This window comes from Strix uralensis, chromosome Z (assembly GCF_047716275.1).
Source record: "Strix uralensis isolate ZFMK-TIS-50842 chromosome Z, bStrUra1, whole genome shotgun sequence".
Lineage (NCBI taxonomy): Eukaryota > Metazoa > Chordata > Aves > Strigiformes > Strigidae > Strix > Strix uralensis.
This window is the reverse complement of record NC_134012.1, coordinates 91,180,839-91,198,762: the sequence shown is the minus strand read 5'-3', so window position 1 is coordinate 91,198,762 and position 17,924 is coordinate 91,180,839. Positions and strand designations below refer to the sequence as shown.

The 17,924-nt window shown below is 43.1% G+C and overlaps 1 protein-coding gene across 2 annotated transcripts in view; it reads left to right on the top strand.

Annotated features, from left to right (window-relative positions):
- Positions 1-17,924, top strand: part of LOC141937384 (phospholipid-transporting ATPase ID-like) — a 75,176-nt gene that overhangs the window by 51,778 nt on the left and 5,474 nt on the right. For both annotated transcript variants that reach the window (XM_074854941.1, XM_074854942.1), the window contains exons 17-26: positions 522-637; positions 2,097-2,261; positions 4,705-4,816; positions 6,535-6,640; positions 7,439-7,586; positions 11,212-11,395; positions 12,889-13,112; positions 14,622-14,705; positions 15,610-15,855; positions 16,736-16,874. In XM_074854941.1, the coding sequence (XP_074711042.1) occupies positions 522-637; positions 2,097-2,261; positions 4,705-4,816; positions 6,535-6,640; positions 7,439-7,586; positions 11,212-11,395; positions 12,889-13,112; positions 14,622-14,705; positions 15,610-15,855; positions 16,736-16,874 (1,524 nt within the window). The remainder of the gene's footprint in view (positions 1-521; positions 638-2,096; positions 2,262-4,704; positions 4,817-6,534; positions 6,641-7,438; positions 7,587-11,211; positions 11,396-12,888; positions 13,113-14,621; positions 14,706-15,609; positions 15,856-16,735; positions 16,875-17,924) is intronic.

Genomic DNA, 17,924 nt, shown 5'->3' with positions numbered 1-17,924 from the left:
TCAAATTTATCAGCAAAATCTGAGGAAGTGGGAAAGGAGAAAGCAAGGATGAGCAGAGAAGTCCAAAGGGAAAATGGACTAATGGTTCAAGAAACTTCGTGTAGCCTTTATTAACCCTCCAACATCCTCAGACACTTTGTGGATTGGAATATCACAACTGTAGCAAGAGAGTTGTAGTGCTTTTACTGTTAGGAGCAGCAGGACGGGTTCCCTAAGAAAAATTGTTCTTGACTTGAATGCAGATGTCTCGTCTGAAGTGCTGCTTGTAGGAATCACATAGTCCAGCAAAGCATCTGCTCAGACCAATGCAATCTGGGTACAGTTGCCTGTGCTGCTACCACTAAAGTGGAGAGAGATGCATTTTCTTTTCTGAGCAAATCTTGTCTTGATTCCTGGGAGTTGGACAAAATTTGGTGGAGTTCAGACACCTCTAAAAACCTTTATTTGTCTTGATGGAAGTGTTGTGAATCCTAAGTGCCTCAGTCTGAGATCTGTAGCATTTCTTCTCCTCTTCCTCATAGTACGGAGTCCAGAGGGTGACTTGACTTTGTACTGCAAGGGGGCTGACACCATTCTTTATGAGCTGCTCCATTCATCCTGTGACACTCTCAAAGAGGAGACCACAGAACACCTGAATGTAAGTGTTTTCTTCTGCACAACAGCTCTGCATTTGATGGTTTCCTTTCCTCCAGGTATGGAAATGTACTGTGTGATAAGACAAAAAACAGGTTTCAGAAACAGCACCTAAGCACCAATTTTTTAAATTATGGAATAGAGAGGGAAATTAATTTATAAAGCCTTAGGTCTCAGATCAGTTGCCTAAGCAGGGCCATCAGGTGCTATTTGAACTGCTCCAAGACATCTGGACACAGATGGCACAAGACATCTGGACACAGATGGCAAATAGAGTGTGGGACATCCAGAAAACCTGTATTTCTCTGCAGTAGGAGCTGGAAGCCAGGCAGGATAGGTGAAACACCTGAAATGGCACAACACATCTGTGTTCTGGCAACTAAATTCCATCCAAGTCTGCTGTTACTCTACAACGCATGCACCCAATGCATTCAAGCATGCCTTGGATCAGAATAACTCAGTTGATCGGTAAAGGGCCACAGAGCCATTTACCTTCTTGAACACAATTCAGATCTGCAGCAAATGTGATTTGAGAGGTCTCAGTCAGAAGGGACCGGGGTGGTTCTGGGACATATTCTTGCTCACCTGCCCTTCTTCCAGACCGTATAGGGGCATATTGACTGGGCAGCAAGGAAAAAGCATCACTCAAACTTGTGGCCTTTTATATTGTTGATGGTGTACACTGGGAGGTGGTTACACATAAGGAGATGTTTTGGCCTATATTTACTCCCCCTTGTGATGCCAAATCCTGCTGGTATGGTGCAGAGCAAAAGATAACAGAAAGTTTTGCCAGAGGGGTTGTGCAATAGCAAAAACATCTCTGCTCACTGCCTGAAAGAGTCAGAGGAAATTGCTGGCAAAGGAGAGGGCAGAGCAGAGCTATGGATGTGGCCTGTTCCTGATGCACCTTTACTTCAAGCCTGGGGGAACACTTCAGTTTTCTAAATGGATCTCTGTTATTCCACCAAACACTGAGATCCATACCGTCAATCATACATCTGCAGAAAGCACAGTTACAAGGACTTGCTGAGATGTTATGACTGACTGTGCTCATGCTGTGCATTTCATCCAGCATTTGTACCCTAGAAATGTTGAGTCGAGGTCCAAAATTCAAGGCTGTATTCAGTGTTTATTTAGGTCTCACTGTTACAAACCTTTTGTTGACAAATATGAGCCTAGGAAACAACTGCCTGGTTAATGTAAGTCTTTAGAGACAGAAAGTAGTAAGGCCCTTTTGAATTTGTTCTTTGTAAGGACCATGGATGGCAATGGTAAAGTGGTCTGGAACTAGTTTTAAAAAGTACTCCAAGGTTTGTGGTCTAAGGTGTGATTTTTTTCACCTTTTCTCTGCAGACTTTAGGCAGGAAGCTTTTAGAGATAGCCATTTGCTTTCTGAGGGTCCTTTGTAAGCCCAGGTGAGCAGACTGTTCTTTGACCTATTCTGCCTCACCACTGTCTCGCAGGAGTTTGCTGGTGAAGGTCTGAGGACACTTGTGGTGGCCTATAAAAACTTGGACGAAGACTACTTTCAGGAGTGGATCAGGCGTCACCATGAAGCAAGCACTGCCTTGGAAGGACGGGAAGATAAATTGTCAGAGTTATATGAAGAGATTGAAAAAGACCTCATGGTTGGTATTTCAGGGAATCTGGGCCAAGCTCTGGGGGAGGCAACGAGGATGGTGGTTTGTCAATAAACAGCTCAGTAAGACTTAAGTAAACATTGCTCTGCAAACAGCTCAGTGGGTTGTGTGACAAGAGCAGTTAAGAATATGGCAGTCCTGGGTTTTCACTGGCACCTCCATCAGGAGCCTGTAACTGGGGTGTCAGCCACTAGTGCTGGGGAATAGTTTTATTTTAACTCACGTGGGTGTCAGAGTAGCTTTCTGGTGATGAAGTGACATACCAGAGCCTAAGGGAGATGACGTGGACACAAATATTTCATAGCTACCCTTTATATGTGCAAATGGCTGATCTATTTATTTTCCTGTCTTTGAAATGGCAGGCAGCGAATAATCCCCAGTGCCCTTCCATTTCAGAGAGGGTCTTCTTTGTTCTTGCAGCCCTTGGGAAGGATGGGGAGATGATGTCCATGAACATGTTTGTGTCAATTTGAAATAGGGCTAAACTGTGATCTTCAAGTCATTCTTCTCTCCCTGAGTGTTGTTACAGCTTTTTGAATGCCCTGGGGGGTCTGCCTCTGTTTTAAAGCCATGAATAATGAATGAAAAGGATGTGTGGGATCTGAGGGGAAGCAATTCAGCTTTTGCACTTGCAGAAGTGCTTTCCTGAAATCTCAGAAATCCTGGGAGCCACACCATTGCTCCTTCCATTAGCTGTATGCTCAGGATGCCAGCAGGGCCTGGGCAGAAGCAACTGTGAGCTGAGGAGATGCTGACCTCTGGAAGTTGCATAGTCCATGGGGCAGAGCCTACTGCTCTTCTCGGTCTCAACAGAGTAGTGGAAAATGCTGATCCTCCAGTCCAGAGAATACATTGTGCAAATGCTCTGTGGGTCATGTTCCAAGCAGGAAAGACATGGAGGTTTAGGAGGTTGAGGGGCCAGCTGCCTTGCAAGGAAGGGTTATGAAGCTTATCGCCTGAGTAGAGAAAAAGTCATGGGCTCACAACAGAAAGAAGGGTGGCTCAGAAGAAAATGCTGTTTATACCAGACCCTTCTCTGTACTCTGTACAGGAGTGGCTTTACTTCCCAAAGGTGCTGTGGGAAGAACAGAGGGTGGGTGTAGAAAAGCCTGGATTGTGACAGAAAATGCATGTGAGAGCCAGAGTCAGGAAGGAAGTAGATGGGTCTTGTGGAGGTGTAGAGGTCTGCCAAGTATCATAGTCTGGTGGATGGGCAAGAGCAGAAGTCCCTGTGTGTGGCAGGCTCCTGCTAGGGGCCCTTAATGGGAGTAAGGATATAAGGACACAAGGGGATGGAACATGGTTAGACTCAGAGAACAGTAGTAAAAATACTAGTTATTGATTAACCTAAAAACTTAGGAAGATCCACAGTCAGGAAGGCACCACAACTGTCCCTCCAGGTGCTCTTACACCCATGGGCAGACAGGCAAAGGCCTGTGCGCAATACTATTGTGCCTTTCTGCAGCTCCAGAAAGACAAGGGCTGTGGGGAATGCAAGCCCTTGTTCTCTCTTCCTGGGCACATTTGACATCGGTGTCCATCTTTCAGCTTCCAGCTCAGACTCAGGCTGCCAAAGATATGCAAGTGCTCCCAGGAGGTGGCTTTGTATGCTACAAGCATTTAAGGTCCCGCTAGAGGGACCAGGGACTACTGCTGTAAAATGTGGATTGTGCAATTTTGAGGACCCTATAGAGAAGTTCCATCAGAGCTGTTGTCTACATTGATAACATTCATAGCTGATGAATGATGAACATACCAGGAAGCCAAAAGGGATCTTGGCTTAAAGCCAACCTCTGAATTTAGTCTCCCAACAGCAGGAGGTAGGTGGTAGCAGATGCTGTCTAAACCTGAGCTAGCAGTGAAACTTTCATGTCCCTTTGACGATAGGTTAAAGCCACCAAGTATCTCCAAAGTGCAGAAAAAGCAACAACTTTAAAATAATGAAGGTTTGTTTCTTGAGCAGTCTGTGGTTTAGCTGTGTGACAGTGTGGAGCAGGAGTGGGAACAGGTCTGTTATGGGCTGGAGAAGATGTTTAGCAGCCATATGACAGCTGCGGTACAATATAGCTGGGAGCAAGCATGAGAGGATGCGTATGAAGGTCTGGGGACACGGACCCACAGCTGTCTTTGTCCCTCAGTTAAAGCTCTATCTGCTGTGACGGGGACATGTGGAAGAACACAGACCTGTAGGTCTGCAAACATGCTGGCAAATAATTTCATGCATGTTCATGATCCATCTGAGCCTGGAGGATTAGATACATATGCAGGATCTGGCCTCTGTATAGTAAATTTGCTGAGGAAGAATGAAAATCAGTACAACCTTATTCCTGGATTTAATTTGTGTTTGCTTAACTAATTATGTGGAGGTCTAACGCTCTCTCTTTTGCTAGCAATGGGAAGACTTACCAGTTCCCTGCCATTTTCTGTTAAGCTGCTAGGTGCCACAGCGATTGAGGACAAGTTACAAGATGGAGTCCCACAGACAATTGAGACTCTTGCCAAAGCCAACATTAAGATATGGGTTCTCACTGGAGACAAGCAAGGTAAAGCGGCTACAGCTCTGGATGTTTCTCTTTTCTCCCACCAGTGGGATGGTTCTGCTAAGATCCATGTTCTCATTCTTCCTCCTTTGAAAACTGCACAGAAGACACATTCACAGGGCTTTGCTTCATTGTCAGCTAGGCAAAACTCCAGTAATCTGGAATTAGAACAGGTAACTGTAGATAGTGCCTGTTCTTAATTCCTGTCCTGAGGCTGGAAGTGTTACCTGAAATAAAGACTCTTGAAACCAGAAATTAGTTTAGAGAGGAGATATTGCTTTATTCTGTGCAGGGTGCTAGGTGAAAAGCATCCACAGATCAAGCACCCCTCACCAAAGAACTTCAGAGTATTTATATACTGCAAACGATGTGATTACATATTTTCTATAATGATTATTGGTTAGTTGTTTATCGCTTCTATCCCTTGTTGGTTAGTAACATACAGAGGGTTTGTTAACTTCCTGCACAAGCTCAAAGGGTAAGGGGTCTGTATTCAGGCAGGGGTCTTAAGCTGATTTATGTAAAACAATTTTAACAGGCTTCCATGTCCCAGGATGTTTCTCTTCTTCAAAGACAGTAGCTCCTGGTTAAAAGTTCCTTACTAATTATTGTTGACAGTTTGAAGAACAGGCTGACCTATTTGGTGTACCCAATTTGTCCTTGTATTTGATGAGAAACACTTGTATGGATAACAATACGTACTATGTGGCCTTGGGTGTGATGAGAAGCATTTGTGGGGCCTGTAATGTGTGATGAGAAACAGTTTTGCAGCCTACAGTTCCCAGTAAACAATACCATGGATAGCAAGCACATAAAGTGAAGAAGGCCTTTTGTTCAGGGTAACAGAAGCAGTGTGAAGGCAGCATCCTTTGCCTTTCAGAGGTGACCAATGAGCATCCCATAGTCCCTGTCATACGCTGTGAAAAGGTGTCACTTCAGTACAGTCGACCACCCTGGTGAAGAAAGTGGAAAAAATCTTGTCCTGCTTTCCAAGAACTTTAATGCTGAAGTGGATGTTGGGTCTGTTTCAGTTTGGTTCTGGCATTAATGATCCAGAACAGAAATGGAGGAAACACAGGCTTTTGGAGAAAGCATTAAGTTGGAAAGAATGGTAAATAAACTCCAATGAATTCTTGTGAAGAAATAGTAACTTCACTGAAACAATGGTGTTTCAGGGAGGCCCAAAGTATTTGCAAATAATTTCATCACAGAAACGAGCAGAGAATTTTTGAGAAAAATTTTGAGAAAAAACATTTCATTTTGTCATGTTCCAAATGTAATAGTTTTGCTTATGAAATACCAAAATATATTTTTTTCAGTATTTTCTGAACAAAATGTTTTGATACTCCTCTTCAGAACTATGGTTTGGGGCTTTTCTGGGAGTAGGGAGAGGGAAAGTTAAAAATCCTGAAAAAATTCTTTGGAATCAACATGAAATATTTTTTGTTCTCTAAGTACATTGACCAAAAGGTGTTTTAAGCTTTTTCATTTTGGTAGAATTATTTTTTTCTATGGCCTTGTGAAGCCAAATTAGGGGAGATTTGCTGCTACATCCATCTAGGTGACTCTCTTGGCTCTCTTAAACTGTTGACTCTGAAAGGCTCACTCTTTTCTTTTGAGTGAGAAAGAGAGCTTTTACCATGTGAGTAAATAGGCCACAGAGATGGTGGGTGAGTTTAGGCCTGCTAAAATGGGTCATCTTCTTGGTTTATCTTTCCCAGAGACGGCAATGAATATTGGTTACTCCTGCAACTTGCTGAATGATGACATGGAAGATGTTTTCATTATTGAAGGCAGCACATCTGATGACGTACTTAATGAACTGAGGTAAATGGCTGAATTATGCAGCTTCACTGCTGTGCACTGACAATATTTGTACTTTGTATCATCCCACCCTTTTTTCCTGTGGGTTTTACTTGGTGCAGTTCATTCAGGAACCTCAGATAAGGGCTACCTGGCTCCCTGTAAGATCCAGCAGCTAAACACAATGTAGGGATCTCCTCTGAGGGTAAACTCTGGAGCTTCTTGATCCAAGAGGTCAAATCTATATAAAAGTATAAGAAAGCAGAATCAGGCAGGCAATATCAGCTGACATTTGACAAGTGATCTGGAGCCACAAAGCCTCTGGCTGCAGGCTTGAGCTATGCTGTTGCTCTACTGCTATTGCCATTCATCCACATTGCCATCCTTTGTTGGGATATGGTCCTTTTCTAGCATTACCTGGAAATCTATCTTTCTCCCTTAGCTTCCTCAGTAGACACAAGTTCTTAGGTATAGGTGGAAAATGGGGAAGTTTTTCAGCCCTTTTCTCTTGAAATAAGTGGTTGGCAGACAATACACACAGAAAATTGGGGTGCCCTTTGGGATACTGTCCTTCATGACGCTCAGCTGGTTTGTTTGACTTTAAATCAGCACAAGTTTAGCACACACTTGTTAGAGTTTCAGAAACATGTGGATGATCTGCACAAACAGCAGCAGCTAAACTATGCAATTAGTTGTATGGATACAGGGAAAATTGAACTAAACTATCAAAGGGAAGCATTGATTTTTTATGTTAATAAAGTTGATGTAATAAAACATATACATCTTTACAAGCTTTTCATAATTATTCTGGACTTTTTTTAGGAATGCAAGGAAAAAGATGAAGCCAGACTCCTTTCTGGACAGTGATGAAATCAATATTCAGTTTGAAAAATCTTCAAAAAAACCAAAAATTATACCTGATGAGCAAGCAAATGGAGTGTATGGTCTGGTTATCACTGGTCACAGCCTGGTAAGGAGGGTCCAGAGTCATGTTAGGGCTGAGTTCTCTGAAGATCTTAATGTGATAGGGACATACTGGAAGTCTGAAAATGCTTTAAAAATGTAACTCTACAAGAACAATTTTTTTTCCCCTAATTGAAGATTAGGTTCAGTGGTTATCTGAGACATCACAGGTGATGGGCAAGGTTTCAGAAGACTGGAACAGGGAAGAGTTGGCCCTGATGTTAGGTGAATAAGAGGGGTAGAGAAGTTGTATCAATTTTCATTTCCAGAAAGGTACTAGAAGAATGATAAGGCAGTTTATGGATGCAACAAGAAAAGAAGATAACATCAGACATGGGTTTCAACTATGCCAATAACGTATTCTACTAAATGTCTCTGGTAACAAATATATTTAACAGATAGGATATGTATCTTGTAATTTAACTAATAAATTGTTTTACGTTCTCTGCCATGATGTTCTTCCAAGCAAACCGAAGTAATACAGTCTAGATGAAATTGTTAAGTGACAGACGCAAGACTGCTTGGAAAGTATGGCTCTTAAGGGCTCACAGCTGATCTAAATCAACAGTTAAGTGGCATTTGCAGGGGGCTATCCCACATCAATTTGATGTTCAGTGTTTGCATTAACTGCTTAAAAAGAGCAGGTAACACCTGGCTGGGAGAAACTGCAGGCGTGATGGAGTTCAAAATTAGATTTGAAAATAATTTTAACAAATTGAAGAAATACTTCGAAAAATGGAGAATGCAATTCATCAAGAACAAATATCTTGATCTCCACTTTCACATAATCAACTAGACAGATACAAAAGCAGAGATATATATGTAAGAGTACCATCTCTAAGACCTGTGAAGAAAGCCTCCTGCTTCATTTGGCATCGGTAAAGTCTTAGCTGAAATAATTCAACTTATTTGGGCCATTTTCTTTGAGAAAATATAAACCAACTAGAGAGCATACAAAGAAAACTGTAAGAGTAGTCATGCATGATCTGGAAAGCATAGGGGAAAACTGAGAGAGTTAGGATTTCTGAGCCTGGAGAATACTGATCAGTCTTGGTAATACTCTTCAAATAACAGGTAAACAAAGTAACATAATTCAACTGAAATAAGAGAGTTTGGGGTGAAATGTCTTCCTGGTGAGAATAGTGAAGCACTAGAATAGATTTGCCATCTTTGGAAATATTTTAGAACAGGTTAGAGAAAAAAATAGCTTAGATACATTTCAACCTGTCTGGGAGGAAAGCTTAGTCTAGATCAGGTTTATTTGTCTATTGTATTTTGCTTTCCCAGATTGCAGGGGAAGCAAATAGGTAGACACAGAAAGAGCTGGGAGGCACTGCCTCTCAGAGACAAGATGCTTTTGTTCCCTGTGTTTGCTACCTCTCTTGGTGGGCAGTCCAGAAAATTTAACTCCTAGCTCTATATCAGCCCAGCAAATTACTATTAAAATTCTCATCTTGCTCCATTTTCGGCTTGTGTGCCACATATATGGGCCTGGACTAGGGAGGACACTTTCAGGCAGTGCCTACATTGTCAAGTACTCTCTCCCTCTTTTACCCTCGTTCTCTCTTTAACTCCAGGGCCTTAATCCCCTCTAGATTCACTGCAAAACAGACAAGAGCTCTATCAAATTCGGTGCATCTGCATGGGCAAATCCTCCGACATCCCAGCCAGCTGCAGGCAGGGCCTGTTCCTACTCTATCCCTTCAGCCTGCAGCACAGACCACCCCTGGCAGCAGTGACAAAGCTTTCTTTTTATTGGTGGAAAACCATACACTCACCTACACCCTGGCAAGGAGATATGTCCCACACAAAGAAATTCAAATCTGGGCCTTGTGGGAGCAGCCAGCCCACAGCAGAGTGCATACAGCCAGGCTTACCAAGGCCATGGCTTTCCCCTGGGTGTGAACCACAAGGACAGTGTGGACAAAACTATGAGTTATTTGTTTATTTCTATGAACCTAGAGCTTGAACAATGGTAATAGGTAGTGCTGTACCGTACCTCTCAAACACAGCATCTATTCAGCACTGTATCCCTACATGCAGATGGGTGGGATGGCAGCACTGGGGCTATGCACACATGTGGTCTTGCTTAAAGAAAATGAGTGAACAGAAGCACAGTAGCATCTGCAATGTCATCATCACACTAGCTGATTTGTGTGCAGTACCATTAATATACTATTTGACTGATGCCTGTGAGCAGTTGCTGCCTGCAAGTTGACACCTGTAACAATTAGTGATAAGCGAAGCATTCCATTATATCTTATGTGGTCATGTTGTACCTAGTTGTGTATACCTGGAAGTCTCAAAGCTGGGAATATTAAGAAATTCTTTTGACAAACAGTGTTTAATTTTGTATTTAACAAAGCCTGAGTGATTAAAATCAAGATTAAAAGAAGATATCCTAACCTTGAGAATAAATACATCCTGGCAGAAATGCTCAGACAAGGCGGATAAGAAAGAACAGCCTGGCTGGACAACAGAGTTGGGAAACATCCAAGGAGAAGAAATTGTCCTCAAAAGACTGATGACCATAAAAGGGAAAAAGGAGTAGGGGGATAACTCCCCAAATGACCACAGACGACCACCTGAGACCCCCATGCATGTGTAGTGTAGTTCTGCAATGCCAGCCTTATGTAAATGTAGTAGATAGGCAGAAAGGTGAAGACTTATTGGAAAACGAATATTCATGTCTTTAAGGTATATAAAGGATGAACTTTTGTTTTAGTGTGTGCACATTATGTGGAATGATCCCCCGTGCATCCAGCGCTGCAATAAAGAATGCCTGCTTTCTAAAACTCCAAAACGAGCCTTAGAGCGTTCCTCCACGGGCTTTTATGGTAACACGATAACATTTTGCTAGTGCTGCGCAGCGAGGATGTTGTAGCAAAAGCCATCTGTAAGTGCACTGACCAGCCAGTACTAAAGCTAAACCATGAAAAGGTCTCTCTTGTTGAGCCTGCTACTGACGGAAGGGAAGCAGGGGTGCTGGCGACCCACAGCTCTCTGTTTCAAGAAGAAAGGGTATCTGGCCTAAGGACTGCCTGCAGAAAGGGCAGTGGGCCTGCTGTAATGTCTCTGAGGAGGAGAGTGCCCTGTAGATTCCTTCCACGCATGTCTACTGAGAAGATACCAAAAAGCATGATTTGAAAGAAATATGAAAAGCTAACACTGCTCCCTCCTCCTCACGTAGAGCTAGAGGGGTGACCAGACATCCAATTATCTCTGTGCTTCCCAAACAGAAATAACACGGCTGACTGAGTTAAAAGGTCAGCACTCAGAACAAAGTTGCCTTCTCTCTGGCTTTGTGTTTTGCTTTATCATGCCCTGAGCTCAGCTTTTTTCATGTTTTTTTTTTAATTAAGTACTCCCAAAATGTAATCTCTTCTATTTATACCGCAGATCTCCCAGAGTTTAAAAAATACACCAAGAGGGATGAGCAGAGACTCTCTCGCATGGAGATATACAGGGTTGTCTCAGGCCCAGCAGCAGCTTCATTCCCTTAGTGCTCCTGTTGTTTGACACTTCTGCTGCACTGTCAGGTTACATCAGCCAAAGCAGCTGTTGTCAGGCTTGGTCAGGCCACGAGTTGCTGCTAGTCTGACCTGAACACCCCCTCTGCTCCTTCTTCTTAGGCTTACGCGCTGGAAGGGAATCTGGAGCTGGAGCTGGTGAGAACCGCCTGCCTGTGCAAAGTGGTGATCTGCTGTCGGGTGACTCCGCTGCAGAAGGCCCAGGTGGTGGAGCTAGTGAAGAAGTACAAGAAGGCTGTCACCCTGGCAATCGGAGATGGCGCCAACGATGTCAGCATGATCAAAAGTGAGTGATGGCCAACTGCCGGCTCTAGCAAGCTGACTCGCTGATGTATTTGCTATCTAACGTGGCCTAGCAGACAGAACACCTACCTGAGTGCCTTCTGTACCACTCTCTCTGTGGCACCAAGTGGCCTTGTCCCAGGTTTTGGCAGGTTTTTTACAGAGCACTGTCACTATAGGCTACTTGTGTCTCTTGCCTTCCCAGGCACACATGAGGCCTCTTTGCTTTCACCACCAGCATCACAGGAAGCTAAGGTTGCACTTATTGCCTACTTCTCTGTTTCTACCTTAGAATAGGCAAAAGCCCACTGGGGCTGTGACACATCCACCTGTGTGTCTGCGTGGCCACCATCACAAGGGCAATACAAAGAACAAATGAGTTTGTTTCAGAGAGGGCCTGTCTGCAATGCAGAAAGAAAATCTTCATGCCTGTAAATAGTCTGTATAATGTTACATGATTTTATTTAACATTTCCTTGTGGTAGGGCCATTTATCAATTAGCTCCCTTGCGTTATAAAGCACAGGCTTCTAGGCCCCTTCGTCCTTGAGCATCATTTGATGCTGCATTACCTCAGTGAATTTATGAAAAAAATCCCCTAACTAGGTATAATTAAATTAAGATTATTCAGAAGGGTCTATTGCTAATCTTCCTTGTGTTAATTTGCAAGAATTGATTAGCTGGAGCCTTTTAATTAAGAAAGGAAAGGCTAAGTAGGGAGCTTCAAGGGAGATAAGTCAGGCAGTCAGTAAAGCAAGGATAAGAAAAGTTCAAGTGTACATGATAATTAGAAACTAACCCGCTCCCCCCACGAGAGGGTTGGGACTTTGGGATTTTATCAATCCACTGTTCCGTGGAAACCTTTGAATCTAACCAACCTCAAGCCATTCTGTGATTAGTTCAAGTTGTATAATTAGCTGTCACATTAAACTTATGTCCATGTTTAATAAACCCAAGTTGCTATTAAAAAAGATGTGACTCTTCTACCTAATTGTTTGATGGAACTAATAAAGTCCAGGAAACATAAAAAGGCTTCAGTCTGCCTTGTAGCACTCTGTCTGAGAAATCTATAAGGGGTTTGAAGATTTTGCTTCTCTGGAGTGATATTTTAAGGCTGCTGGAAGGACATGCATGCATGTAAATATAAGTCACAAGTCAGTATAAATTAAAGTTACTTTTTCATAAAAGCAGCTGTTATGAACAACAGCATTTATGCTGTTGGAAGACATTCAGAAACAAAACATTGTCACTGAAGGTGTAATTTCATTCAAATAAAAGCCCAGTTACTGGAAGTGTATCACCACTGCCAAAATCGTAATGCTGCTGAAAGAATTAGCGCCCCAAAATATTTTTGTTTTTTTAAAAATAACTTTACATATGACTTTTTATGAAGGCTGGGAGGGAATTAATACAATGTCCCAGTGCAGGGAACTCATTTTAAAAATGGGGTAATCAAAACTCTCAGTGTAATGACATGATCGATAACCTTCTTGTTGCAGCTGCCCACATCGGGGTTGGTATCAGTGGCCAGGAGGGGATGCAGGCGGTCTTGTCCAGTGACTTCTCCTTTGCGCAGTTCCGTTACCTGCAGCGCCTGCTCTTGGTCCACGGCCGGTGGTCCTACATCCGCATGTGCAAGTTCCTCAAATACTTCTTCTATAAGAATTTTGCCTTCACGTTAGTGCATTTCTGGTATGGCTTCTTCTCTGGTTTCTCAGCACAGGTAGGTCCAGCTGCTGTTTTCTCATGGTCATGCCTAGCGTTTTCAAGCAAAGTATCCAGAAACATTTTAAAAGGAAATAAACTAAGCCAGTTCCCCCACCTCACTGAATAGCACACAGGTCTGTCTTCTTCAGCTGTATGAGTATAAAGCAGATATTGCTGCCTTCATTGCGCTGCTCGTAGAGGGCAGATGCCTGAAGACATTTAGATGCATTATGAAGCACATAGGTCCTTTGTGGAACTTTTGAAAGTGTTTGAAGTGATTACAGGCATCAAACAAGGATACAGATTACACAGAGGCCTGAACAGTTTGACGCAGATCTGTGTAAGACCTATGCTTGCCCCATAGCACCAGCGATGGATGCTGAGCAAACGGGGTTAGCATAACATGATCCATCCCCCATGTATTCCCACAGCTTATGGTAACAAGTCGTTTAGGGCTGCTGAACTTGAGTCACCTTATACTTTTGGTCTCAGTAGCATCTTGAACCAAGATGTTCCAGAATTTAATAGTGTATTAAACACTGTTTAATACCTTCATAAGTGATCTGGATGATGGGATGAAGTGTACCCTGATGAAGTTTGCTGATGATACCAAACTGAGTGGGGAAGTGGACAGTTTGGAAGGGAGAGCCACCCTGCAGAAGACCTGGAAGAGTGGGCTAACAAGAACCTTATGAAGTTCAGCAAGCACAAGTGTTAAGGTCTTGCACCTGGGAAAACATAATCCAGGAGTGCAGCACAGGCTGGGATCTACCTGTCTGGGGAGCAGCTCTGTGGAAAAGGTGGACAACAAGCTCAACATCAGTGAACAGTGTGCTGCAGCAACAAAGAAAGTCACAGGATGCTGGGCTGCATCAGCAAGGGCATCACCAGCAGAGAGAAAGAAGTCATTACCCCACTGTACTCAGTGCTTGCCAGGCCACACCTGGAATACTGTGTTCAGTTTTGGTCCCCACTATACAAAAAAGTTGTGGGCAGGCTGGAGAGGGTCCAGAGAAGGGCCACAAAGATGATCAAGGGACTGGGAAGCCTGCTGCATGAGTAAAGGAGGAGAGAGTAGGGTTTGTTTAGCCTTGAGAAGAGAAGGCTTAGGGGAGATCTTATCACCATGTTCCAGTATTTAAAGGGTGGCTACAAAGAAGATGGAAACTCCCTTTTTACCAGGAGTCACATCGAAAAGATGAGGAGTAAGGGGTACAAGTTACTCCTGGGGAGATTCTGATTGGACACGAGGAAAATTTTTCACAATGAGAACAATCAGCCACTGGAATAATCTCCCCAGGGAAGTGGTGGATTCCCCAACATTGGACACTTTTAAGATTCAAGTGGGCCATCTTGTCTAGACCATGGTTTTGCCAAGAAAGGTTGGACCGGATGATCCTTGAGGTCCCTTCCAACCTGGTATTCTATGATTCTATGATTATGATGATTCTATGTGTATGCTTTTGAAGAGCTGGAAAAGGCAGCCTTTTGCTAACTTCATGCTCTGTTTTTTTCTTTTTTTTAGACTGTCTATGATGAGTGGTTCATTACGCTTTACAATTTGGTATATACCTCCCTCCCAGTGCTAGGAATGAGCCTTTTCGATCAGGTACTGTTTCTATCATCACTTGGACTTTTATAGAGGGGTTTTATCTCCAGGTGCTTTGAGCTGGTTTCATGAAGCAAAAGCAGCTGACTTTTTGGCTAGCTATTGTGGTAGCCCGTGAAATAGTTTCCTGCCAGTGAGACCTGAGAGCACAAAAAAAGGATGCACCAGGGAGGAGATGCTGTATTATCTTGATTTGGCCTGTGGATTTCAGTGTGTGACGAGACTTTTGGGTTATGCTGTTGACTACAGTAAAAGCTGCCATTGCAACACTCCCCTGAAGTGATCACATCCTATCAGCTGTGCTCCTGAAGCCTGACAAGTTACTTTTTACAACTACAAAAGCACTTAATGAACTAGATCTCCGAAGGCAGGTGTTCTAGGTTCAGCCTTTCTAGTGGAAGTCTTCCTGCAGTAATTTCAGATACACATTTCTACCTCATTGTTACTGTTTGGCAAGACATAAAAGCAAAAAAGCTGTTCCTATATGCCTTTTAGAAGTTAAATAAGTAGGAACTTGCTACTCTGCAGTGGTTCACAGACACTTAAGGGATCCAAGTCAGATAGCCTTGCCTGTGTGTGGACCCAGGGGAGGTATTTTCTATCCCTCAGCTTCCAGGCAACTCTCTGGAGAGCAGACCATGCACTCTGCTTAAGATGAACTGTACCTTCATTTTTTTTTGCAGTACTTGTCAGTTTTCTCAGCACAAGAAAGGTGAAATTCAACATGAAAAGTATGTCTAGGTGACCTTGGGATGTGGCATGCTGGTCAGCACAACTGAGTGAATTGTGTGCTAAGCCTTTTCTCATGGAAATGCATGTCACAGGGACATGGCAACCCTAAATGATCTTGTGTGGTTGGCTGGGTAGGTGCCAGCAAATCTGACAATCTCCTCTCTACTTTCAGGATGTGGATGATCGTTGGAGCATGCTATTTCCTCAGCTATATGTGCCTGGCCAGCAAAACCTCTATTTTAACAAAACGGTGTTTGTCAAGTGCATGTTGCAAGGGATCTACAGTTCCCTCATTCTCTTCTTCATCCCCTATGGGGCCATGTATAATACAATGAGAAGTGATGGGAAAGCCATTGCTGACTACCAGTCCTTTGCACTGATGGCCCAGACCTGCTTACTGATTGTGGTGTCTGTACAGGTAAGCCATCGCAGGTAATGTTTTTAGGAATTAGTTGTTGTTTTATGAAGGCAGCATCTGGAGGGCCATTTGGGATCTTGATTGCATTGTATTTGTTGCTGCATCTTGCATTTTTGAAAAAAAAAAAAAAAAGTGTCTCTTGGCACCAGATTACTCTCCTCAGTTCCACAGAACAACAGATTTATATGCCATGAAAGATCGGGGTGACAGGAAAGCAGAGTCTTTGCCTTGGGAATTTTACAGTTATAGCAGACAAAACAGTTAAGGCTGGGAGTAGCAACGGACTCATTCCAGTTTTATGAAATGGGTTTGAAGCATGGGACTGGCTGTCTGACATCAGGCAGTTATTTACAGGGTCTCCATCACGGGGCTGTCTCTGTAGCCTGGCCCCATGCATGATGCAGATGGTACAACTGCACTTGCTGGAAGAAATAGCTAAGAATTGGATGACAAAAACTCAGATGGTAGTAGCAGGATGAGAGAAATTTCTTAAAAGAAAAGTCAGTCAAGCACACCTCCCTAGATAATGGTTTCTGCTGTCTGAGGTCTTGTAGGCTCCTTCTCCTAGTTTTCAATGCTAGATAACATCTTGGGAATGGGGACATAAGCATGGCTCCTTTGAACTTAGTATCCTGTCTCCAGTACTGGACACTGGTGAATGCTCCATAACAGGGCAACAACAGGGCAAATACACTAGTGCTTACTTTGAATGGTGTTCCAGCATCCTACAATCTGTGGTTTGGTATTTCTTGAGACTTGAATGAGTAACAGTCTTGGTAGCAGGGGTACAAAGAAGAGGACAAGATCTCTAGCTGTGTTCGGCATGGATCTGCTAAATAATTAAGGCACTGACGATAGCTGTATTGCTCCATTCTTTCAGATTGGCTTGGACACCTCTTACTGGACAGTTGTGAACCAGTTCTTCATCTGGGGCAGCCTTTCTGTTTACTTTGCTATCACCTTCACCATGTATAGTGATGGCATGTACCTGATCTTCACAGCCTCCTTTCCCTTCATTGGTAAGCCCTGGGACAAATTTGGATTGCACTCAAAATGGGCATACTGTGGGGCTTAAATCTGCTGAGTATTTCTAGTGCATGTTATTGCCTCTCTAGAGGCAATTACAGAATATACTGATTGCTCTTCTACAAGAAATGACAGGGTATTTTTGCGGGCTGCTGGGAATACTTATTTTGAATCTCATCCGTCCAGTTTAAAGTGTGCCAGCTCACTTCCTTGCATAGGAATGCACACTCACATGCAGCCACTAGAATGGTCCTTTAAATAAACCTACTGGGCTGTCTGGAATGCTTTCTGTTGCTCTTTTATATCTGGGTGTCCATGTCTTACAGATATCTAGGAGTATTTTGTTTGCAGAAGGATGCATGTTCTTCTGTAAGTTAACATGTTGGTATAGGAAACCATAGAAGTACCACATCTGGTTAGACATGAGAAAAATGTCATGTGATTATGGTGAGCCTTCACCAGATTAAATGGCAAATTCCCAACAAAAAAATTTCCACTGATGACCAGGTCTTTGGAGTTACTCTACATAACAGATTTCTGAACTTATGCAAAAGGTGAAGGATAACATAAAAATGAGTCCGTCTCCTGAGACTTTGACAGGAAGGAAGATGAAAGCTTAGCAAAGTAATTCAGATGTTTCTAATAGCTCTGTGCATCCATAGCCAATATTGATACAACATTGTTATGAGACTCTACTTCTGAAATCCCAATCCTTTTTGCTTTGAGTCTCAGGTTGGTGTATTAATCCATGCCTTTATTTCTGGATGAATTGTTAAACCAAGACTTGTTCTGCCCATCTTCACTGCAATACCAAGGTGCTTGGCCATTTTGGAGATATCTGAGATGCACATCAGTTGTTGCAGTGTATTTTCCAAGCAGATGGTCACATCCACTGTAAGATGGCTTTTAGTATCAAAAGTGCTGAGTGAGAGATGACAGAGTGTCAGTTCACTTCCCAAAGACAGGTAGTAACTCACTTGCCAGGGATATCTCTATCTGATGCTCTGTTGATACTACGTAGGTCAAATTTGCCATAATGCTGA